This window comes from Bombina bombina, chromosome 4 (genome assembly GCF_027579735.1).
Source record: "Bombina bombina isolate aBomBom1 chromosome 4, aBomBom1.pri, whole genome shotgun sequence".
Classification (NCBI taxonomy): Eukaryota; Metazoa; Chordata; class Amphibia; order Anura; family Bombinatoridae; genus Bombina; species Bombina bombina.
The window spans coordinates 1,118,913,065-1,118,938,408 of NC_069502.1; the positions used below are offsets into that span (position 1 = coordinate 1,118,913,065).

General features: G+C 38.2%; 1 protein-coding gene across 1 annotated transcript in view; it reads left to right on the forward strand.

The window, feature by feature from the left end:
- The first annotated feature begins 903 nt into the window (after positions 1 to 903).
- Positions 904 to 25,344, forward strand: part of FLVCR1 (FLVCR heme transporter 1) — a 230,203-nt gene continuing 205,762 nt past the window's right edge. The window contains exon 1 of the mRNA XM_053712463.1: positions 904 to 1,606. Within this exon, the coding sequence (XP_053568438.1) occupies positions 989 to 1,606 (618 nt within the window). The 5' untranslated portion in view covers positions 904 to 988. The remainder of the gene's footprint in view (positions 1,607 to 25,344) is intronic.

Sequence of the window (25,344 nt, forward strand, 5' to 3'; positions counted from 1 at the left end):
AATGGTATCTTTAGAAAGTCCATTTAATGGTAATTAGAACGGTATATAATATGTGTGGGTACAGTAAATGAGTAAGAGGAAACTTACAGCTAAACACAAACACTGCAGAAATTTAAAAATAGCCTTGGTCCCAAACAGTCAGAAAATTGAAAAGTGCTGTGGTCCTTAAGGAGTTAATAATTTACATATCTGACGTCACAAAAAAGAGTAATCTCTTAATATTTCCATGTAATTAAACAAACAGGCTTGATTAATCAAATAATGTGAATATTATAATGTGAATATTATATAGCAGATACATTTGTATTTTGCTGATTTCAAAGTGGCAGGGTCACCTCAGGCACCAAGTCTACAATGACACCTAAGATATCGACTCACAAAAACAAAGGTTTTGTGATCAGGTTTAAATGGACTTCCATAATGTCATAGTGTTCAGATGCTTATCCATAGTTTAACCTGGAGAGTAAACCCCATGTAGTGTGTCACACAATTAGACAGCACTGGTTGCCTGACAGAGAAATCAGTTACTTGTGATGAGTGTAAGCATGACTTAGTCCACTCATTTCCAGCCCTGCTATATGAGTAATTCTTGGTTTATGTAAAATAATTATATGTATATCATTTTTCGCGGTTCGCCCATATTTTGCCCAAAATGCTGGTACGTAACAAAAGTGTTGCTGGGCAATCAATGAGAACCACGCCTAATAGCAAGTCACGTGCTCGTCTGGCCTACTGAGAGTCAGAGAACGAAACGCATTGCCATCTGTCTAATGCTCCATCCGTATTAAAACTTTCTTGTAGTTACAATTTGTTACCAGAAGGTGGCTCGTGGAGCCAGATGATTGGTTCGTCTTGTGTGGGCGGCTGCTAGCTGATTGGCTGTGAGGAGCCGGCTCATTCTGTGTAGCGTGTTTCCCTGTCAATGTGCGCTGTACTGTATTTGGTGATGTACAGTCAGTGAGTAGGTGCACAGCTCACACCCTCAGTTATGGTATCCACGGACATTCATGACCACCACCACGAACCTGTCCATGAGGATGGCATTGTGCCGCTCAAATCCGTCAGCAACGGGGACCTGCAGGTGTGTCTGGCGGAGGTTATCCCGGGCACTGAACCGGAGGAGCGGCAGGCCATGCTGCCCGGGCAGGATGTACCAGCAAAGCTGGAGACCAAGCTTTACTGGCGCCGCTTCGTAATCCTCGGCGTATTTAGCCTGTACTCTCTGGTCAATGCCTTCCAGTGGATCCAGTACAGCATCATCACCAGCATCTTCACCCGCTACTACAACGTGACCAGCGAAAAGATAGACTGGCTCTCTGTGGTGTATATGGTGGCTTACGTGCCCCTTATCTTCCCTGCCACCTGGCTGCTGGACAAGAAGGGGCTGCGGGTAACTGCGCTGCTGGGCGCTGGCCTCAACTGCCTGGGGGCATGGATTAAGTGTGCCAGTGTGCGGCCGGATCTCTTCGGGGTTACCATGTTCGCCCAGACTGTGTGCTCGGTAGCCCAGGTGTTTATCCTCGGTTTACCATCCCATGTGGCCTCGGTGTGGTTTGGACCAAAGGAGGTGTCTACTGCATGTGCCACGGCTGTGCTGGGAAATCAGGTATTATTGGTAACATATTTGTATAATGTATATTGCAAGCTATAGAGATGCAGTTATGGAGCTCAGTAACATTACTGTTTGGTGGCATTTGCCTTCTGCTTGGAGGTCATATGCATTGAAAACTATAGTGGTGCTGTGATAAATCCCAAATCCTCACATGTGATAAAAAAAAAAACAGGTGTGAAATAAAAACAAAATATGTTTAATAAATCCTCATATAATCATGACATAAGTGAGTGGTGTTGTGATGTATCTCAGCAACATTACTGTTTGGGCATGTTCCTACTTTCACTGGGAGCTGGGCACTCATGGGGTAACATTAATACTATACCACGTAGTATGATGTCAGACACTGCTGGATCTGAGCAACATTACTGTTTGGTGGGCATGTGTCTTGATACTTCCACTGGGCGCTAGGCAGTAAGCTAAAGTTTGTCACAGGGGCAGTATTACTGCCTGGTTGACATTAAAGGGGCATTCCAGTCAAAACTGGCATACACATGGGTGCATTTCAGTTTTAAATAGAAGCATTATTGTAATATACATGTATTAGCAAAAATGCTTCAAATAAGTTATAGCTGTTTCAAAGGTGTATTTAAGTATGCTCCGTGCACCAGCATTTTTAACACAACAGTTGCTCAGAGAGCCTAAGGTGCTTGTGCCATCTGGTAATTACTCAATTTGTTAATTGCCAACATGATAAAAGCCCCACTGGTGATCTGAGCAGCTGCAGTAATTAAACTGATGGTGCACTGAGAATATCTAGCTATACTTCACATGCAGCGAAAAATGTTAACACTGAACAGTAATAATTTTACTAGAAGCATTTTCACCAATACATGTATATTGCAAATATGTTTCTATATGACAGATGAAGGGTGAGTACCAACTTTTGAGCTGGAAACAGAGTGGCAGAATGTGGGGAAAAATAATTATGTTTAAAAGGACCACAAGACTTCCAAGTTACCTCCCCAGTTAGGAATTATTCAAAACTACTTATGATCATGGACAGACATTGGAGTCATAAATTAAGTTTATATCAGAAAGCTCTCAATATGGATGTGAGCTAACCACGACTGATGTTACTGGCAATTACTATAATACTGGTGGGATATTGCTGATCTGCTGGATGGCAATTACTGGAATTTAGCTGGAATAAAATTATTAGAATGAAAAATAATTAGTAATAAAAAAAAAAGAATATGGAGGGGAGAAAGACAAACAGTGATGTAAGTCTATCTGAAGGAATTAGGAAAACTACTACAAAGACAGGTAAAGGGAAGAAATTAAATGAAATATAAGTTTTTTTTTTTTTTTTTTTTTTTTTAAGATTTTCTTTTTTTTTTATATACTTTAATTCCACTATTCAAGCCAAGACTATACCAACCTCTGCTGACTTTAGAATGGAAGCATCTTCCTCTGAGCAGTGCACAGGGCGGGAGGAATTAAAAATACAATCTAGCTACGCAAGTAGCGCAGTACTACGCAACATGCTTAGGGAGATTTAATTTAACTCCTCCTCCATCGGTTTTCACTGATGTCCAGCCAGGCACTGTAGGGAGTTACGGCGCGACGGGGGTGACACCATCTGAGGAGATTAATTCCTGCTTGATGGTGTCAAGGACCACCAACATCTTCTCGTGGACCACCAGTGGTCCATGGACCACTGGTTGGCGACCGCTGATTTAAACCACTAGTCAGTCAGACTGGTTTTAAATCATGGTTTTCATTTTTAGAATAATAACTTTTCAGATTATTTTTCTGGTTATATCAGTATTGTACTTATTTGGTTATTTATAATTAAATATGCATAGATCTATCATTAAAATGAATGAAACTATTGGGAGGTGAACTATTTCCAGTTTAATAGGTTAATCCATTTATAGTTGATCAACTTTTCAGCTGTACTTTATTGGAAGGAGAAAAATAGTGATTACCTTTTAATAATAATAATTTAAATAGTTTTATTTTGCTAAAACAATAACATTCATTTTTTAATGTTTGCTCCTTACAATTGAGTTCTTGAGCAGATCTAATATTCCACTCCAAACAATTTTCTATTCAGTTAGCGTGTTGAAACTTGGTATGGGTTGAGTCTGTGTACATAGATTTGCAGGGGAACAATGGCATTAAAAGGACAGTAAAGTCAAAATTAAACTTTCATGATTCAGAAAGACCATGCAATTTTCCACTTTACTTCTCTTATTTGCTTTGTTCTCTTGATATCCATTGTTTAAAAGCATACATAGGTAGACTCAGAAGCAATTCGCTACTGTGAACTAGCTGCTTTTCACTGTCTCACCCAATGTATTTAGCTAGGCCTCAGTAAAGCATTGCTCTCCTTAAAACAATTATAATAATAAAAAAAAAATGATACCAAGAGCATGAAGCAATGATAATAGAAGTAAAGTAAATCAAAATCTGAAAATTGTGTGCTCTATCTGAAACCCAAAATATATCTTTCATGATTTATGTCCCTTTTAAGGTCTATTTGTCATCTCTAGATTGTAAGTTCCTATGGGAATAGTTCCCCCTGTATTTGTCTGTAAATTTTTGTCTTTTATTGTATTATTTCTCCATTGTACTGTTATCCTTGTACCCATGGGCAGCGCTGTGGAATCTGTTGGCGCTTTATAAGTAAAGAATAGTAATAATAACTCTGTATGTTAATTGTAGGGATGCACCGGTGCAGATACTGTGCATTTCAACTTGTACTTGCTTAAGTTCCTCCGATACTTCAGCCGATACTTTGGAGCCGCTGTTAGGGAAGGAGGAAGTACCTGAGGTGAGGGAGCACTTTGGAGCCGCGCTGTTAGGGAAGGAGGAAGGACCTGAGGTGAGGGAGCACTTTGGAGCCGCGCTGTTAGGGAAGGAGGAGGGACCTGAGGTGAGGGAGCACTTTGGAGCCGCGCTGTTAGGGAAGGAGGAGGGACCTGAGGTGAGGGAGCTTCTGCCGTGCTAAGTCAAATCAGAGAGCGGCATGTAGTGTAGTGGTAGAGGGGCCAAAGCCAATGAGTGCAGAGAGCTAACGCCTAATGCCTAACACCTAACAAAACATAGGCTCGACGGTGGACCAGGACATTACAGACTTGCTTCCAGGTTAGTGGATGTTTGGATCTAAGGAGCCGTTAACCGTCAGCTGCAACATAGCTCAACAGCGTTTAGAGCTTTCAGCCAGGTTAGTTTTTTGTTGTTGTCCGTTATACCCTCTAAAAGCATCTGCAATTCTGCACTCATAGCTCATAGCTAATACAACAGACAGCCGTCTCACAATATGTTACGGACCAGTTATATCATATGTAATATAAACTAGTACTACTCGCAATCTGTTATATATATATATATATATATATATATATATATATATATATATATATATATATATATATATATATATATAACAGATTGCGAGTAGTACTAGTTTATATTACATATGATATAACTGGTCCGTAACATATTGTGAGACGGCTGTTTAAACTAGACAATTTCTGTGCTCACTCCGCCTCTTCCCCCCGCGCTACAGTACACTTTACAGCTCCAGGCAGCAGATGTTTCATGTACACAGCGTGAATGCCCAGGCCACTGTGTTTCCACTGGCTCAACTCTGCAATTCCTGTTTGGTTTTTGTCAAAAACCAAACAGGAATTGCAGAGTTGAGCCAGTGGAAACAGAATGTTCAATTTGCACATAAGAGTCTTATTTATTTGCATTAATAAGTATCTCTATTGTTCTTCATATATATAAATTAATTGTTTGGGTGGGGGTGATATATTAAAAATATTTAAAAGAACTGTCCTTTGAGTGCCTGAGACATACCTCTTTTTTTAACACCTTGGCTGGCCTGGCACTATTCTTGCTGGCTCTGACTCAATTTACTCAAAGCCACAGGAGTCAGTCAGCACATCAACATTGCAGATTGCAGTTGGGCAGTGAAATTTGGAGGCAATTAAGTCATGCCATCCTGAGGTATTGGGGCAGATGAGCATAGAATATTGTTCTGCAAATTAGGGCTCATCAACTGAGAATGAATGGGTGAAGCAGAGGGCATACTGCAGTATCCTGATTACTTGGACCTGCAGCCTGAGGTTGAGGAGTTGGGGCAGGGGATCCTTAAGTATTTGAGGGCTAATGACCTCAAATACTTAAGGATCCCCTGCCCCAACTCCTCAACCTCAGGCTGCAGGTCCTAGTAATCAGGATACTGCAGTATGCCCTCTGCTTCACCCATTCATTCTCAGTTGATGAGCCCTAATTTGCAGAACAATATTCTATGCTCATCTGCCCCAATACCTCAGGATGGCATGACTTAATTGCCTCCAAATTTCACTGCCCAACTGCAATCTGCAATGTTGATGTGCTGACTGACTCCTGTGGCTTTGAGTAAATTGAGTCAGAGCCAGCAAGAATAGTGCCAGGCCAGCCAAGGTGTTAAAAAAGAGGTATGTCTCAGGCACTCAAAGGACAGTTCTTTTAAATATTTTTAATATATCACCCCCACCCAAACAATTAATATATATATATATATATATATATATATATATATATATATATATATATATATATATATATATATATATATATATATATATATATATATATATTTATTATCTTAATACAATTAAATATATATTTATCTTAAAATTTTATATATATACGTAACATAATTATATTATAATATATCCTTTGTTGAAAAACATGTTTATGTTCACTACTAGCAGGTAGCAGCAATGCACTACTGGGAGCTAGCTGAGTGATGATTGGTGGCTGTCACTGGCTCATTTAACTTGTTGAGCTAGCCCCCCAGTAGTGCATTGCTGTTCCTTCAACAAAGGATACCAAACAAATGAAGCACATTTTATAATAGTCTAAGTCTATAGAAAATTAGAAATAAATTGTGAAGTTGTTTAAAATTGCATGCTCTATTTGAACTTTGAAAGATACATGTTTCAAGTCCCTATAACACATAAGTTATATTTGCTTAAATGAGACTCTGGAGAAATATGTTGTTAATAATAATTTATTAATTTATGTAATATATTAATAAATAATATAACAGTAATAAAAAAATTGCACACATTCCTTGTAAAAGTCAATGACTGATGCTAATGAAACATAGCAAAATATACTATGTTTGATTAGCATAAATCAATTGCTAATACAAGGAAGAATGTGTGATTGTTTTTTTATATAAATAAATTATTTATTTATATATAAAGTACAACATATTTCTCATGTATCTTTGCAGTGACAATGAATTTTCCCATTCCTTAAGGGACACTTTAATGATTCAGATAGGGCATGTAATTTTTAAACAATTTTCCAATTTATTTTTATCATCAATTTTTTTTGTTCTCTTGGTATTCTTAGTTGAAAGCTAAACCTAGGAGGTTCATATGCTAACTTCTAATTTTCCTTGAAGGCCGCTTCTTCTCTCAGTCCATTTTGACAGTTTTTCATAGAGGGTGTTAGTTCATGTGTGTTATATAGATAACACAGTGCTCATACACGTGGGGTTCCTAGGAACCAGCACTGATTGGCTAAAAATGCAGGTCTGTCAAATGAACTGAAATAAGGGGGCAGTTTGCAGAGGCTTAGATACAAGGTAATAATCACAGAGGTAAAAAGTGTATTTATATAAATGTGTTGCAAAATTAGGGAGTGGGTAATAAAGGGGATTATCTATCTTTTAAAACAATAACAATTCTGGTAGACTGTACCTTTTAGTCTTTCTGTGAAATTTATATTAACTAGGTTAGATCACTCATGTGATTGGCTGCAGAGTGCTATATAGGCCTATAGGCTGCAGAGGCAATTGAAAAATGCAAAGTTGTTTCTCATTTTATTTAGTCAATCTGCCAATTTAGTTTGTAAATGGTTGTAAAAGCTTATCTGTGATATCCTTTGTTCAGAAATAGCAGACATATATGGCTTTGCCATTGCTTTTTGGTAATTAGAAGATTGCTAATTGCAGCTGTGCACCACACGTTTATTATTCCAAGCAGCAGAAGGGGTTATTCAGGTAGCTTGTTGTAAGGTTCATTATTTTAGCTTTCGTGTAGAGATTACCCGTTTCAAACAGCTGTCTTCCACCCCCCACCCCCCAAAGTTCAACCCCATCTTAAGTACTGCAAAGTACACACACACACACATCAGAGTCACACACACATTAAATATATATTGCTGGTGCAATATAAAACTCCAAACACAGATTTCTTGAAACAATACTTTCCCAAACACAAATGCTGTAAAAAAACACATTTACACTTGTGCGATACGTTTTTTCATTTTCGGGTTTGTTTTTTCCATAAGGTGGAGCAAATTATTTATCCGACGCGTTCGTTTCGGTTCACAGAAACACCAGCAGAATGTCAGCGGTGTGGAAGTATTTTAAAATTAATGAGGAAAACCCACGGATGGCAGACTGCAAACTTTGTTCTTCAAAACTATCAAGAGGTGGTGCAAAAGTCAGTTCTTATAATACCAGTAATCTGATAAAGCACTTGAAATTAAAACATAAAAGTGAGCATGGAGAATTTGCCACTCTTGCTAGCAGTAGCACTCATCAGCCAACTCTGCAGCAAACTTTGGCAAGAAGAGAAAAGCTGTCAAGAGACAACCCGAGAGCTGTAAAAATAACCGAGGCCCTCACCCAATTTATTATTCTGGATGATCAACCCCTTTCAATTGTGGATAACATGGGTTTTTGTCGATTTCTCAATGTTTTGGAGCCGAAGTATGACATTCCCAGTCGCCACTATATCACAGACGTCATCTTACCGCAGATACACAACACGGTTAAAAAGCATATTACCATCATGTTGCAGGAGAAGATAAAGGCGATTAGCTTCACCACTGACATCTGGAGCAGTAGTGCGAGTCCACTGTCTCTCATCAGCCTAACAGCGCAGTGGATAGATGACGAATTCTCTCTTCGACAGGTCATGCTCCACGCAAAGACATTTGATGGCTCTCAAACTGGCCAAGCAATAGCAAGTATACTTGAGGAAATGCTTCAGACTTTTGCTATTCCCAAAGGTTCTGTTCATGTTGTGGTCCGGGACAATGCCAAAAACATGATAAAAGGCATGGAAGATGCAGGACTTCCCAGTATTTCATGTGTGGCACATACACTACAGCTGGCTGTCTCAGAAGGGCTGTTATCACAGCGCAGCATTGCGGATGCTGTGGGAGTCGGGCGCAGAATAGTTGGCCACTTCAAACATTCTAACCTGGCATACTCTCGGCTGCAGGACATCCAGATACAGCTTGGTCAACCAATTAAAAGACTCCAACAAGATGTGCAAACTCGTTGGAACAGCACATTTTACATGCTGCAGTCTCTGATTGAGCAGAAACGGGCCCTGGGAGAGTGTGTTTCTGAACATGAGCTCCCTGCCACTATTACTGCAAACCAGTGGAATCTGATGGAGAAGATGCTCAATATCTTGGGTCCTTTTGAAGAGCTGACTCGTCAAGTGAGTTGTTCAGATGCATTTGCCTCTGATGTAATTCCTGCAGTCACTGTGCTACAGAGAGTTTTATCAAAAGTGGATGAGGACCATGGAATTAAAACAATGAAGAGCACTTTGCTTGCTGCTTTGCTGAAGCGCTTCTCTGATACAGAGCAAAACCCAATTTACTGTATTGCAACTTTACTCGATCCAAGGTAATTATTATTTAATTTTTAAATTAAAAATGTAACAGACTAGAGTAATTTTTTTAGTTCTTTGATTCCTTTTTTGGTGTAATTACTGCGCAGATTGTTTTTTTTTTTCTTAATTCACCGAAAGAATAGTATGCTGCCTAGTGCTTATATATATCAGTCGTCATCCATTCTTCATTGTTGTTTATTTTGTTCTTTGTAGGTATAAAGATCGATTTTTCACTAATGCACACACTTCCAGGCAGGCAAAAGAAATGTTCATACTGGGACAGCAAAACATTTCAGAAGAGATAGAGGAGCATGAAGAACCAGCTGCCAAGAGGCCTCACCATGACCAGCCAGGTACCAGTCTGGACAGCGTCTTTGCGGAAATTGCTGGTGAATGTCCATCTCCATCTGAGAGCAGTGCTAAAAAAGCTGCTACTATACAACTGGAAGCTTACCTGGGGGAGATCACTGTACCTCGCTCAGACAAACCCCTGAGTTACTGGGCAGTTAATAAACTGCGATTTCCTGCTCTGGCTAAAATGGCCCAAAAATATCTCTCTGCCCCATGCAGTAGTGTGGAAAGCGAAAGACTGTTCAGTTTGGCGTCAAACGTCCTTACAGATAGCAGGAACAGACTTACTGCTGAACATGCAGAGATGCTTCTGTTCCTTAAAAAGAACTTGCCACTAACATTTAAAAAAGAATTAATCTATTTGCTAGATTGCCTGATAATGTTATACTGCTACTAGTGCTAGATCTCATCTTGCACAATTAGGTTACCACACTTACCAGTCAAATGTAATCTAGCCCATAATGTTGTTTGTTAAACTGTGCACTGTTATATTTAATATTTTTATAGTTATACTGTATTGCACTTTTGGTTGGTTGTGATATTTTACATTTGTTATTTAATATTTATTTTATTGTTGCTTGTTATATTTTTTTAATATTTTATTTAACATGTTCTGTGAAATTTATTTGAGTTGTTACAACTTTGTGACAACAAGCCAATAAAACTGCCTTGTTTTATATTGTATTTTGAGTTACAGTTCTTCATACTTATAAAGAAGCTATCATAAAACATTAGTTAGTCTGACTCGGCTGTAATGTGCTTGGGAAACTGTCACCTGACAATAGAAAAGTATCGGTACTTGGTATCGGTGAGTACTTAAAAAAAAAGTATCGGTACTTGTACTCGGTCCTAAAAAAATGGTATCGGTGCAACCCTAGTTAATTGTATAACATTTTGCTGTTAAGAAGGGGCATGTTATTTCTGCTGATACAAATTCACAGTATTGAGAACTACAAAACCAATACTATGAGATAATATGTTCAAGATAGAATAATTGCCTAGAATAATCTGACAGAAACCTCTGGGAGAGCGTGGCATTGTGAATGAATTAATGGAATTAGTTTACCAAAAACAAATTAAACATTACGGCCATGAACATACAGCATCTTGCTATATAATTAAAAACTATATTTTAGGAGGAATAATCTTTAGATTATAATGTATCTAAAATAAAAAAACTAGATGGATTTTTCCACAAAAAGCATTTTTATTAAAAAAAGATTCTATTTAAATTATAAAAATCTGATTTACATTTGAAAATTCAGAATTAAATTTAATAAAAATAAATCAATTTTTTTATGATTTTTATTTTTTAAAACAATTGATTTCAATCCACCCTGATATAGATCCTTTTTTTTTTTTTTTTTTTAGATTTTTATTGAGGTTATGTAAACATCTAACAACAAACAGAAGTTCAGTAGCATATATATATATACATTGGGTACAGTAATATTTGTTCAGCTTTTACATTCAGATAGAAAGTATTGGATTACCATGTACATGACAACGTATACTTAGAAAGGCAATACAGTACTATTGTACAAAACACTGAATATAAATATGGGAACCTCATTTTCTATTTTTTGTAGGAAATGAATGCATCTCCACAAGACCACTCATGGGCCTATGTAATTTAAATGAATAGGAAGAGGAGCTCTAATGTTACATACGGTCACTTTTGGACCTTGAAATTTAGTTAATATCTATAGCAAACTATTTCACCTGAAATTATATGTAAGAACATTAATATATACAATGATATTATATGTCATAAACAATGAGAATATATATAAGATATAAGTTAATATGTGTATGAGAAACCCACAAATGTATAAGAGAGCTACTCATATTGGGTATAGGATTATATAGCATTAATGAACCTCGAAAAAGATTGCTATGAAGGCTCTGCTATGAGGAATTTATGGGTCATTGGGATTATAAAATAGAGACATGTTATATTTTAAGTGTATAATACTAGGTGTAGAACTAAGTCTAAGGTCTATAGTATTGGTAATAAAAAAAAACTTATAGATAGATTTGACTGTGTTTTATAGTGGAGGCATGGATAAACTGTCCCGGCCGCAGACAGTTCACTATATATGGTATATAAATTAGCACAGTCAGATGGTAAACGCTTAAATATAGAATTGCATGTTATGGGGATATGATTGTCAGGTTGAAAAAATGGGTGGACTGGAGGATCTGCTAAAAAAAATAAAAAAAATAAATAGGGAACTTGTTCAATTGATTTATAGCAAGGCGAATACAACTGTAACCTAGTAGGAACCTTTTAACATTTTCCAGGGAGGCTCCTATCTCTTATTCAAAATCTGATATAGATACTTTTGCCTCACAGGTAACATTACAGGTTGAGAGGCATATGTCTGGCTTCCTTCATTGGGTACTGTGCATACAGGTACCGCTGGCTACAGGGCAGCATTTACTGCTCTCTGGGGAATGTGCCTATCTACCCATGTGTGCTAAGCACTTCGTTGCAACTAACCTCAGTATCATTACTTATGTGTGGACAAGTTGTTGGGTACTGCTGTCTGTAAGTCCTCACTGTTGATTATTGTGTATTTTCCTGTCTTTCTATACTATGATTTCCTCTGGATGGATTAATATATTTTGCTAGGTGAGTAGTAATATGTTGCAGGTGCACAAGCTGCCTCATCACTCCTCTTGGCCGTTTCTTGACAACGTATTCTGGGCAGTCAGGTAAAGCTATAATCAAGTAAGAGAGGTAGAGCAGCAATATAAATTAAAACTTGACGTTAAAATCCCAATGGAGGGCTGGGATCAGATACAGTTTTAATGTATATCGCTGCTCTACCTCTCTTTTGGATTTACTTTATTTGCCTGAGAAGAGCAACATTACCTTCGGAATTGGTATTTTCCTCAGAGGCTCCATTGGACAGATCAAATTATCGTTGGCTGAGAGTGACGTCTCCTACACCATGTGACCTGTGTGGACAAATAGGGTGAAGGCTGAGAATCCGACGTCCACACTGTGATCGAAGTAGCCGTAGATGCAAGGTATTGTAGACTGTAGAGATTCTCTTGTGACCACCAAGTCCGTGAAGGGATCCAGCCGGACATCTGGCTGTTGGTAGGATACAGAGCCGTTGACTCGGGTGGATGCTCCTGTTTTGTCAGCTGGGAATAATACTTAGCGATAAGAGCGCTGGAGCTGCGGACATCAGCAGCATAAGAGGTTTTGTTTCCCATTATCTTTAGAGGGGTCCGGACTGTTACAGGTAACTCAAGCCATCTACCTACACAGTAGAATTGTATCTACTTATGGACTTTGTTTTTGCTTCTTGATTACTCTCTACAGTATTTACATAGCACAGCACTTTCTTTATTGGTTGCTATTAAAGCTAATCAAGTAGCCTTATTTCATCTAGGTGCTGGGCAGTTATGTACAGCTTAATGCTTGGTAGGTGACTGCATAACTACTGCTGATGGGTGTTGGCCAGTTAGGTTCGGTAAACTCCGGGGCAATGTAGTGTGGGCAGGTGCATGCCTACCTATGAAATCTGGGTAATAAAGGGATTATCTGTTATAAACAATAACAATTCTAGAGTAGACTGTCCCGTTTACTAAACCGTAAACACATACTGATACTAGCAACATAGAAACAACATCCAGCTGCAAAAAAATCTCGGTGGGCAAAGATATGTATCTTCTTACAAGTCACGTTGTACTTCACGTTTACACTATACCCACAAATAAATAGACCTTCATTATTTACCACAATTTGTGAGAGGATGGCTAGAATCAATCCACTGGCTTAGCAAATTACATTTATGCTTAAATAGTTAAAGGGACAGTTTACTCAAAAATTTTCTCCCCTTTAATTTGTTCCCAATGATCCACTTTACCTACTGGAGTGTATTAAATTGTTTACAAGTAGTTCCTTTACCCTTATATTGGAATTTGAAATTGTTTTTTTAGCATGTGGTATCCCCACCTATTCTGAAAGTTTGTGGCCGCGCGTACCAGCTATAGATAAGCTTTGTAAACACAGCCAGCAGAAGAAATTACACTCCCAGTGCGATATAGCAGAGATAAGGTAATAAAATGTTGATTTTCCATTGTTCTCTCAAAGTACTGGTGAATGTTTTAAGGACAGATATAAGATAAAGAAGCAGGTATATGTGCACAATGTGATACAGTAATGAGATCTGATTATACCTACAAGCTCAACCCATTTTATTAGGTTGTGGCTTCAAAACACAAAATCAGAGCTTTAATATACACAAATAAGCCTTAAAAATCAAATTTTCATACATTTTTTACTCTGCAGTTGGTAAAAAAAGCAATTGTAAACACATTAAGGGAAAAAATATTTTACAGTATACTGTACCTTTAATATGGGAAGTAGTGGAAACTTATCACAAAAATTATGTTGTTTTGCTGCCAACAGCTCAAACATTTAAACAGAGGCAGCATATCAGTAACCATAACAAAGACCGGAAACCCCAGTTTTTTGTGATTTAGAAAGAGCAGGCAATTTTAAAAATCTTGCCAATTTATTTCTAATTTCAAATTTGCTAAATTCTCTTGATATTCTTTGTTGAAGGAGCAGCAACGCACTACTGGGAGCTAATTTTTACACATCTGGTAAGCCAATGACACAAGGAATATATGTGCAACCACCAATCAGCAGCTAACTAACCAGTAGTTTATTGCTGCTCCAGAGCCTATCTAGATATGCTTTTCAACACAGGATACAAAGCAAATTAGGTAATAGAAGTAAATGGGAAAGTTGTTTAAAATAATATGCTCTGTCTGAATAATAAAACAAAAAATTTGAGTTTCATGTCCCTTTAATTGACTAATGAGAAGTAAGGAAAAACTTTTCTGCAACAGAAGACGTTTTTGCTCATTGTTGTCAAGGGTCACACACAAACCATTGGTGGGCTGGATGTGGCCCTCTGGTTGCAGTTTAGGCAGCCCTGTTTTTAACCAATACTAACCACACAAAATATATAGTTTTCATTGTGAAATGTTCTTCTTGGTTTGAGATGCGGCAAGTTCTGAGTTAGCACAGAGTATGGAAATATCCCACGACTGTGTTTCTAGTATTGAATTTTTTTCAGCAACACAGTAAGCCTAGTGCTGAAACCGTTTCTCAGTAAATAGATCTACAAACTGTAATTTTGTTAGGAAAAGTTTGGACTTGGCTGATTTGAGCATCTGTGTTTGTTTAACCACAGTGAGAACCAGTTTAATTGTGTTTCCTCTTCTAAAATATTACAAATATTTGTACCTCATACTGACCTCACACCATGTTTAAATATCGTTAAAGGAATATTTTATAGCAGTGTTTCATCACATTTGCTATAAATATAGGATTCAATTTATGGGGCATACAGTTTTATACACATTCATGATGGCAAAAAACAAACAAAATGTATGTTAATGAGTTACAGTTCTCAGGCACAAATTAGTAGGGGAGATTCCATGGTTCTTTTATGTCTGTCCTTAATTGGCCTGAGCAGATAAGGAAACCTAGGTTACAGTATGGCAGCATCTATTTTATGGACACAAACATTCTACTTTTTTTTTTAATGCTTAAAGGTAAGGTAAAGTTGAGCACACTACTTAACGCTATGTTTAATAGTTTAAAAAATTAACATAAGTTTCATTCATCATTCTAATAATATTTCACCTAATTATAAATTTATGTACCTTTCAAACATTGTTCAGAGACAAATCTTTCGTCCGCCCACCATTTTGGGTAATTTGATTGACAGTCGCTAGCTATATTATACTCCAATCTGCAGTTTCCCCTTCAGGGGTTTAGCCCATCCATTCCGACGTCACTCGATGACTGAGCGCATGCGTCGGACTAAACTCAACCCACTTCAACCTGTGCTCGTTCGTGAGTAGCGCATGCGCAGTGCTAGCTCTGTAGCGATCGCTTTGTTTTGCTTCATTCTATCAATTGCAACGATCGCGCCGCAAGTGAGTGTAATATGTAAACCTCTTTGTGTTTTATAATCAAGTGCAATTTAAACAATGTATCGGGCAGTGGGGGAAGTGGCGCATGCCCATACGAAATTGACTCTGTGAACGCGCATTGAGCTGACTTAAACAGGGGGGTGAGAACGCTCGATGAAATAAGAGAGAGAAACACGGAAGTGGCATGGGGGAGGAGAATTGAATAGAACGGTAGGAATTATAAACTTTGGATTTCATGTAAAATAAATAATATAACAAAAAACAAAGTTAGCGACTACCTTATGGTTGATAAGTACATTGATTATAGGGATTCAATAGCAAGAAACTTTACCTTACCTTTAATGTAATTAAAAATACGTATTCATGTTTTCTCAGGCTAGAATTTGTTTTCAATATATATATATATTTTTGTGTGTGTGTGTTTTAAAGTCCATTTAAGGGAAATGTGAAACTCCAATCTATGATCTCTCACCACCATATTTTGCATGCAAGCTCACATAGAAACACAAGAATAACATTATTGCACCAAGCAGCTCTCTATTTTGAAAATAGATTGATTTGGTTTGTTTTTTGGGGGGAGGGGGGGCGACTATATAATTTCCCTATATTTAAAAAAATCTATATAAAGGTGTAGCAGAGTGCTGTGACTAGCAGAAGTAATAGGCAGCTGTGCCAGTGCGTGCCACAAAGAATAGGAGTGGGTGTATTTTTCTTTCCTTTACCTACAACCATTCTAGGGGCTAGGAACAATTTTTTAAAGCAACCTGCTGCATTAAAGGGATGGTATACTGTATAAAATAGTTTTTCCCTTGCATTTCACAAGGTTATCTATATGAAATTTGCATACAAAGAGAGAAGTGCTCTACCAGGAACGAACAACAGCTCATCAGCTAGTTCTATGGCGATTTACCACCCAGGAGCAGCCTCTTTTAGACCAGTGTGCTTTTCACAGAGGAAAACTTTCGAGGCCCATAGGAGGCCGAAACGATCGTCTGGGGTTGTCATATTCCTTGTTAAGAGGAGAATTGCCTGGTATTTTGTGGCTGGACTAACTTTACTTGGCAGGATCAGACTGATATACTTCAGGAAAGTTTTCCTCTGTGAAAAGCACACTGGTCTAAAAGAGGTTGCTTCCGGGTGGTAAATCGCCATAAAACTAGCTGATGAGCTGTTGTTCGTTCCTGGTATAGCGCTTCTCTCTTCGTATCTATATGAAACACATGAATTAACCTCTAGCTGTGAAAAACTGTCAAATGTATTCAGATAAGAGGTGGCCTTCAAGGGCTTATAAATTAGCATATGAGCCTACCTAGGTTTAGCTTTCAACTAAGAATAACAAGAGAACAAAGCAAATTTGATGAAAGTTGTTTAAAATTGCATGCCCTATCTGAATCATGAAAGTTTTATTTGGACTTTACTGTCCCTTTTTATTATCCTGAACCCCATTGGGAGTGTAATTTCTTCTTACACTTGTCAATAGCTTAGACTCCAGTATAGAAACTTTCAGTGTAGGTTGGGATTCCACAGGCTAAATAAAAAAAATAAAGGTAAACACGCTACTTGTAAACAAATTAATACTCTCCAGCAGGTAAAATGGATCATTGAGAAAAATTTAAAGGAGAGAATTTTTTTTTTTGGTAAACGGTCCCTTTATTAAGCCCTGCTTTATAGAAACACATTTGATACAGACCACATGCAAATCATACACAAGGTGGGAAACCACACGGTTGGAATTCATGTAGCAATTGGAACCTACCTGGTGCAAGTCAAAACATTCACTTCTCTAACAAATGTTATTTTGGAAGCCAAAACTATAGAGAAGCACATTTTAAATGTTTGTTTCACACTAGGGGGTACATTTATTAAATGGTGAGCAGACATGATCCGCTATAGCATTTCTAGTGAATCGGCCACTAGCAGGGGCTGTCTATCATCCCAATCGGATCAGGATGACCGCTGTTTCTTAAATTACGTTTCAGGTGAGCATGAAACAATGGGCCTCAGAAGCAGCATTCGCTGCTTCATAAATGGAGCCCTAAAACTTGAATAGAATGCAATTTAGCCAACATTTTCCTATTTAATTGGTTACAGCCAAACCGAGAAAAACTTCTTCGTAAAAATGTCTGTCTATTTTTACTCACAATAAAAAGCATGTTGTGCTTTATTGCTGGGTATCTGTCTAATGGTTAACTTTAGCATGCTATTGTCAGGGATGTAGTCTAGCGTCAGTGTTCATGGCTGTACATGGTTTTACATGAGGCCAAAATACAATGCTATGTTAAATATCTGTTTCCTTTCATTTCCCTGGCCCCTGTATTACTTTACAGTTATTAGCCAATCACAGACTCGTATATCTGAAGCCTCAGAAATTGTGTGCATAACAATACTGTGCACTCTGGGATTGTGAAAGTAAATTGGATTTTTTTTTTTTTAAAAGCTAAATCTGTCTGAATCATGAAAGTTTAATTTTGGCTTTAAAGTGATTGTAAAGTGTATACATTTACTGCCCAGTATATAGAATTCTTTTTAAAAATAGGGGCACTTTTATTCATTAAAACTTTTAAATATACTTCATTTGTAAAATAATTGCCAGATGGTAAACATTGCTCCGTTCCGCCGCCCACATCTCATACTTTATTTAGCCGATTGATGACGAATTCTGCTTCATCTAACTTTTGCATGCCACCTTTGGCATCCAGTTGTGGGGCACGCAACGATTGGATGAAGCCGGATTGATCATCGATCAGCTAAATAAAGTATGAGAGGTAGGCGGAGAAATGGCACGAAATGGTAATTCTTTTGCAAATGAAGCATCTTTAAAAATTTTATTGAATGAAAGTGCCCCTGTTGTTTTTAAGAACTAGTTTTATATACTGGTCAGTAAATTGATAAACTACAATCACTTTAATGTTCTTTTAATAATCCATTGCTTCATACAATATGTCACTAAAGCATATACAGAATGCATCACAACCTGCTCTGGCAACCAAGGGGTCACTGGCACTTCTAGGATAGTTATACACCTTCATTAATCACTGAAGCACCTCCAGCTGCCCTTAAAGGGATAGTGTAGTCAAAATTAAAGTTTCATGATTGAGCTAGAGCATGCAACTTTCTAATTTACTTCTATTATTATTTTCTTTGTTCTTTTGCTATCTTTATTTGAATTTAAGCTTAGGTGCCAGCCCGTTTTTTGCTTCAGTACCTGGGTAGCGCTTGGTGTCTAAGTGTAGCCACCAATCGGCAAGCGCTACCCAGGTTCTGAACCGAAAATGGTCCGGCCCCTAATCTTATATTCTTGCTTTTTCAAATAAAGATACCATGAGAATGAAGAAACATTGATATGAGTAAATTAGAAAGTTGCTTAAATCATGAAAGTTTAATCTTGACTAGACTATCCCTTTAATTTTCAAGATATTTGTTTTAGGTGTCGTGTTCTACATAGAGCAAGGAGAGTAGTAAAGAGGAGTGAATGCTCATTAAAAACTACAAAACTGTAGGAATAGGTAGTTGAATTGAAGTGCTACCTGTACCCACTTGATATTTAGCTTTGTGGTAAATGTTTGCACCATTAAATGTTATGATCTAGAACTGCCCCTGCATGAGGTGTAATAGCACCTGCAAGGAAAAGAACCTGCTAATCCATTGTAGATATATTGTATAGTCAGTAAATATACACTCAGAAGGTCATTGCAGTTGAAAGATTAATAACTCTGTCTACGAGATAGTCACTAGACAGGAGGAGCCATCTCTTCAGTTGTTTTCCTCTGTTCTGCAGATCTTTCACCTCATAAATACTGTATATCACCTGTAGTGCTATCACACAGAGTGCACTCTGGCCTAAAGGCAGCAATCCTGCACAATTCACTTTACCTCAGCTTGTCATTTGAGCAGGTTATTATGCACCACCTTCTTTCCTTCACAGAATCAATTCTTAAAGGGACACAGTCGAATTAGCTCCCCCTCACTGTGTTTTTAATGACTTGTTATACCAGCTGCAAAGTATTAAATCAATGGGAAATTGTGTGTTTGAAATAGCTAGTTTTGGTAATTTAAAACCACAACACAAATATGCTCATTCAAATGGACAGAGCCTGCATTAAGAGCAGAGCTTTTATCTCTCCATTTTGCAAAAATAAACCTTAAGGAACAATTTCCAATATATGTACAACTATGGATTTGGTATAACAAGTCATTGGGAACTCGGTAAAGGAACTTGACGGTCACAATGAATTGTGACTGAAATAGAACAATTAACAGACTTTAATTTGCTTGTGTTTATAAAATCATCCTCTTGGTATCATATACCTAGTGCAAGAGCAGCAGTGCACTACTGGGGACTAGCTTATAGTAGGCTACATACATATGCCTCTTGTCATTGTCTCACCACATGTGTTCAGTAGTAGTTCATTGTTGCTCTAGAGTTAACTCCCCTTTGTGGAGTTTAAACACATATTTGCAAGCAGTACTGCACAAATAAAGTGCTTTAGAACATTAGAGCATTTTCTTTTTGTACTTGTATGTCCCTTTAAAGGGGAACAATTGACAGTTTAGTGCCTGTCTCACACACCTCAGTGTGCAGTGAATACGACTGGTGATTAACCAATCGGCAAGGCAAATTTACAAACATTGATTCAGCAAATAACAAACTGAAGTCTGCCCGTATTTGTTTACATGATAGCATTATGCTTACTCCAGGCACTCCACCTCTGTGAGGTCTATTACACCCTATCTGTAAAAGTTATCTGAACTGCTCAAGCTGAGGAATGTAAAGTAATGTTTATGTTAAAGAGACAGGAGTGACCGGACGTTCATGTTTCAGGTACATCAGGTTATTTCAGAGAACTTCTATTATCTGACGTTCTTCATTGTCAACTTTTTCTTGAAAATTATACCTAGGTGAACATAGGAGTAGCAATGCACTACTGGGAGCTAGCTGCTGATTGGTGGCTGCACATATATGTAGGGTTGCCACCTCAGCCATGTTTTTCCTGGACACTTATGAGTTACACATGCTGCAGGGAGGATCATGAATAGGGCTCAACTGTCAGATTTTTTTAGTCCTATCCATATCTTGAGAATTCCTGATGTTGGGAGCAAGATATTTGTCATGTAAACCTACTTTATGACTATTTTAAATTTATAATTTTTACTTTTTTAACATCTTAGATTTTTGAGATATAGGTATCTTCATAAATCACCCCCCTTAAGTGGATTTTCTGGAAATGGTAAAACACGTGTTTATTTTTAAAGGAGAATTTAAATACCAATTTTCACATCTGTAACATCTTCATTTTTTGAGATATAGGTATGCTAAAAAAAATAAAAAAATTCACCCCCATTTTTCACCACTTTAGTGATGTAATTTCCAAAAAATCCTTCCTTAGTGCCTTCTAAATTTCATGTTCCTAGATTAAACGGTTTGAGCTGGGTGTTGCTGTGTCAGTCAGTACATGTTTCTTTTTCGATTTGGATGGAGCATATAGTTTTTTTTTTTTTTCGAATTTACTTCTGTTATCACATTTTCTTCATTCCCATGGTGTCCTTTGTTGAAGGAGCAGAAGTGCACTACTGCCTTGTTTCTTAACCTGTGGTACATGAACCCCTGGGGGTACCTGGAGCAGTGACTAAGGGTACTCTAGCATTTTCTTTATTATTTATATTATTTTTTGCCCTGATGCAACTAACGATCACAGAAATCAGTGCTTCTCTGTTCTACCTTGCATTCAGTACAATTTCATTTTAAAATACATTCCTTAAAGGGACATGAAACACATTTTTTTTTTCTTTCATGATTCAGATAGAGCATACAATTTTAAACAATTATTCCAATTTAGTCTGTTATCTAATTTTCTTAGTTGTCTTTATCTGTTGTTGAAAAGCATACCTAGGTAGGCTCAGGAGCTGGGAGCTAGCTGCTGATTAGTGGCTGCTCATATATGCCTCATTTCTTTGTCTTACCAATGCATTCAGCTAACTCCCAGTAGTGCATTGCTGCTCTTTCAATAAAAGATATTAAGAAAATTAAGCAAAATCGATAAAAGAAGTAAATGGAAAGTTGCTTAAAGGGACATAAAACAGGTTAGGATCTGTGCATATCCTAAAAGGGCTAATTAATTAAAAATAGTTTGCATAAAAATTATTTCAAAATTGCTGGCAAGTATTTTAAAGTAATTATCAAAAATAAGCAAAATGAATTACATAGCTAAGCTGCCTGGAGCAGCCAACTCCATCCCTCTTATCAGTGTTTAGACACAGGCATTGTATTTCAACTGATTTCACAGCTTCTAGGCATGCTCCAACAGATAATTCCTATTCACTTTTGCATTCTACCAAAAGAACAATAGATATAGATACAGCCATAGAAGTAAATGTGTGGGGGAGTTAGAGCTTTTCAGAAACTAAAAAGAAAGGGTTAATGGCGAGGCACTGCAGTATAAATTTGCAGGTAAAGTAATTAAAATACATATTATATTTTGTCTCTGTCCCAACTTGTTTTATGTCCCTTTAACTCCGAGGATGTGTATGGCACGTCCTACAAAAAGTGTCAGTTAAGTACCAAGGGCATGACTGACATGTCCTTGGGTAATCTGAGTGCTAGAAGCGATCGAGATCAGTTCCAGCCACTCAAACAGTATTGCAGCGATGCCTCGATGTTGAGGCATCCTGCAATATTGTGCCTGACTGCCGGACTACGTTTTGATCGCTCCCATGGAGGGACTACTTCCGGTTTCACTCCACGTGGAGCCCAGCAGTCAGACAGGCTTCTGATGCTCTGACAGTGTGCTAAGTGCCTCATAAAAAAAAAAAAAAAAATTATATATGCTTCTTTTTAATGACACGATGAGTCCACGGATCATCTAATTACTATTGGGAATATCACTCCCGCCCAGCAGGAGGCAGCAAAGAGCACCACAGCAAAATCTGTTAAATATCACCTCCCTTCCCTCCCACCCCAGTCATTCTCTTTGCCTACGTTAGAGCAAGAAAGTGGTAAAGTTAGGTGTTGGAAAAGATTCTTCAATCAAGAGTTTATTATTTTTAAAGTAGTACAAGATTGTGCTGCTTTGTCCTAGGGTGTAGGCGTAGTCCATATCAGTCTTTTCAGTAGAGCAGTGGTGGCTTTAGAGCAATGGGAACTTGTGGGACATAATTGTCACTGCGCCTCCTATATACTGATGCTGCCCTATCTCTGAAAGTCTGAGGGATTTTACGCAGTCTTTTTTTCTCTTGTTTCACAGGTCCATGTGTGGGAGAGGACCTCTCAAACCTGGGAGCTGCCTTGCTGTCAGGCAGATTATGAGTGCTAACTTTAATATCTGGGGTTAATAAAGGACTCAGAAAATGTTGGGCACTTTATTCCATAGAATGGGACACATAAAGGGCTCATTGGTGTTAGGCACTTTAAAAAAAAAAAAAAAAAAGCATAAATCTCCTATGTTCACAGGAGACACTATGTAGACAGTCTAGACGCAGGCACTGGGGCTAGATATGAGAAGGCATTTACATTATGGTGGTTTCACATCTCCCGGCAGTTTCATAAAAATATGCCGACCGGGAGATGACTTTCTTGGCAACGCCCATGATGGGCGGTACTAGAAGAGACGGCAATTGCGTTGCGCGCCTTTTTTCCCTTCACTTCCTGGCAATCGGAAGGAGAAGTTATTCAGCATCTATTCCTACTACGCATTCTCTGGTCATTTTTGCGTGTTTAGGAACGGAGACCGACTTTCTATATCGGCTGCTGAGTTCCAGATCTGTTAGTGGGAACGGCTCCTGTTCAGTGGGAGTCGGTTGCAACAGACAGGTAGGCACCTCAGCAAAGTACTGCTGAGGTGTAGAGGTGATCTGAAGTGTTTAGCTTTTCTGTCCTCCATGCATTTAAAAAATAAAAAAAGTTACCGTTAAAAATTAAAAAAAGAAAAAAACTTTACTGTCTCTTTAAATTTTAATTAAAAAATTTAAACTTTGTATTGATAAATTGATCCATTGTGAGTCTGAATGGACCAAGAGGACTTTAAACTATAGGGATAGACTTTTTTTCTGAGCCAACATTTTCCAAAGAGGATGCTGTTCAGGAGTCTAATGACAATGTTCAATATATGCCGCAGCTTTCTCCTCAAGCGTCCCAAATTTTACCGCCCTCACATGCAGTGCCCTGCGCTTCCTCTCTATCTCCTTCTGGAGTTACTTTGCAAGACATCGCTTCTCTCATGTCTTCTGCAGTTTTTGATGCGTTGTCTGCTTTTCCCATGTTGCAGGGAAAGCGTAAGAGGAAAACAGACTTTCAGTAAGCAAGGTTTCTGACGCAGTTGTTGCTATTTCGAATGCCCCCTCCCAGAAGCCTGAGGAGGAGGATACTTTAGTAGCATCTGAAGGTGAAATTTCAGATTCTGACAGTGTAATTCCTCTTACTGATACTGAAGTTGTATCTTTCAGGTTTAAGCTAGAACACCTCCATCTGTTACTCAAGGAGGTTTTAGCTACATTGGACGACAGGGACACCACGGTCGTAGTTAATCCTAAGAAATTCAGTAAGCTAAACAAATATTTTGATGTACCTTCCTTGGTGGAGGTTTTTCCTGTACCAGATCGAGCTACTGAGATCATTGCTAAGGAATGGGAGAGACAGGGTTATCCCTTTTTCTCCATCTCCTATATTTAAAAAGATGTTTTCCCATAGCGGACTCTATCAATGAGTCTTGGCAAACAGTACCCAAGGTGGAAGGGGCAATTTCCACTCTGGCCAAGAGAACTACTATACCCATAGAGGATAGTTGTGCCTTTAAGGATCCTATGGATTAAAAATTAGAGGGGCTACTCAAGAAGATGTACGTACACCAGGGTTTACAATGGCAACCTGCAGTGTGCATTGCTAATGTCACTAGCGCTGCAGCATATTGGTTTGATGCGTTGTCTGATGCTATCAGGACAGACATTCTCCTTGATGAGATCCAGGATAGGATAACGGCTCTTAAGTTAGCTAATTCCTTTATTACTGATGCTTCCCTACAGGTTATATCAAACTGGGAGCAAAAAGTTCGGGTTTTGCTGTTCTAGCCCGCAGAGCCTTATGATTAAAACCTTGGTCTGCGGTTGTGTCATCTAAGTCTAAACTTTTAGCGATTCCTTACAAAGGAAAGACCTTGTTTGGACCGGGCTTGATGAAATAATCTCTGATATTACGGGAGGAAAGGGTCATCTTCTCCCTCAGGATAAGAGAAACAAACAAAAGGGACGAGTAATTTTCGTTATTTTCGAAATTTTAAGGGAAATCTTCCTCTTCCAAGCAAGAACAGTCTAAACCTTCCTGGAGACCCAATCAGTCTTGGAACAAGGGAAAACAATCCAAGAAGCCTTGTGTTGAATCAAAGACAGCATGAAGGGCCTACCCCCGATCCGGGACCGGATCTTGTAGGGGACAGGCTTTCCTCCTTCGCTCAGGCTTGGGTTCGAGATGTTCAGGATCCCTGTGCAGTGGACATAATGTCCCAGGGATAAAAACTAGAGTTCAAAGTTTTCTTCCCAGAGGCAGGTTTCTGCTCTCAAGATTATCTGTAGACCAGACAAAAAGAGAGGCGTTCTTACACTGTGTACGGAACCTCTCTGACCTGGGAGTAATAGTTCCTGTTCCAAAGCAGGAATGGGGTCTGGGGTTTTATTTCCAATCTGTTTGTGGTTCCCAAAAAGGAGGGAACCTTCAGGCCAATTTTTAGATCTCAAGAGTCTAAACAAATTCCTCAGAGTACCGTCCTTCAAGATAGA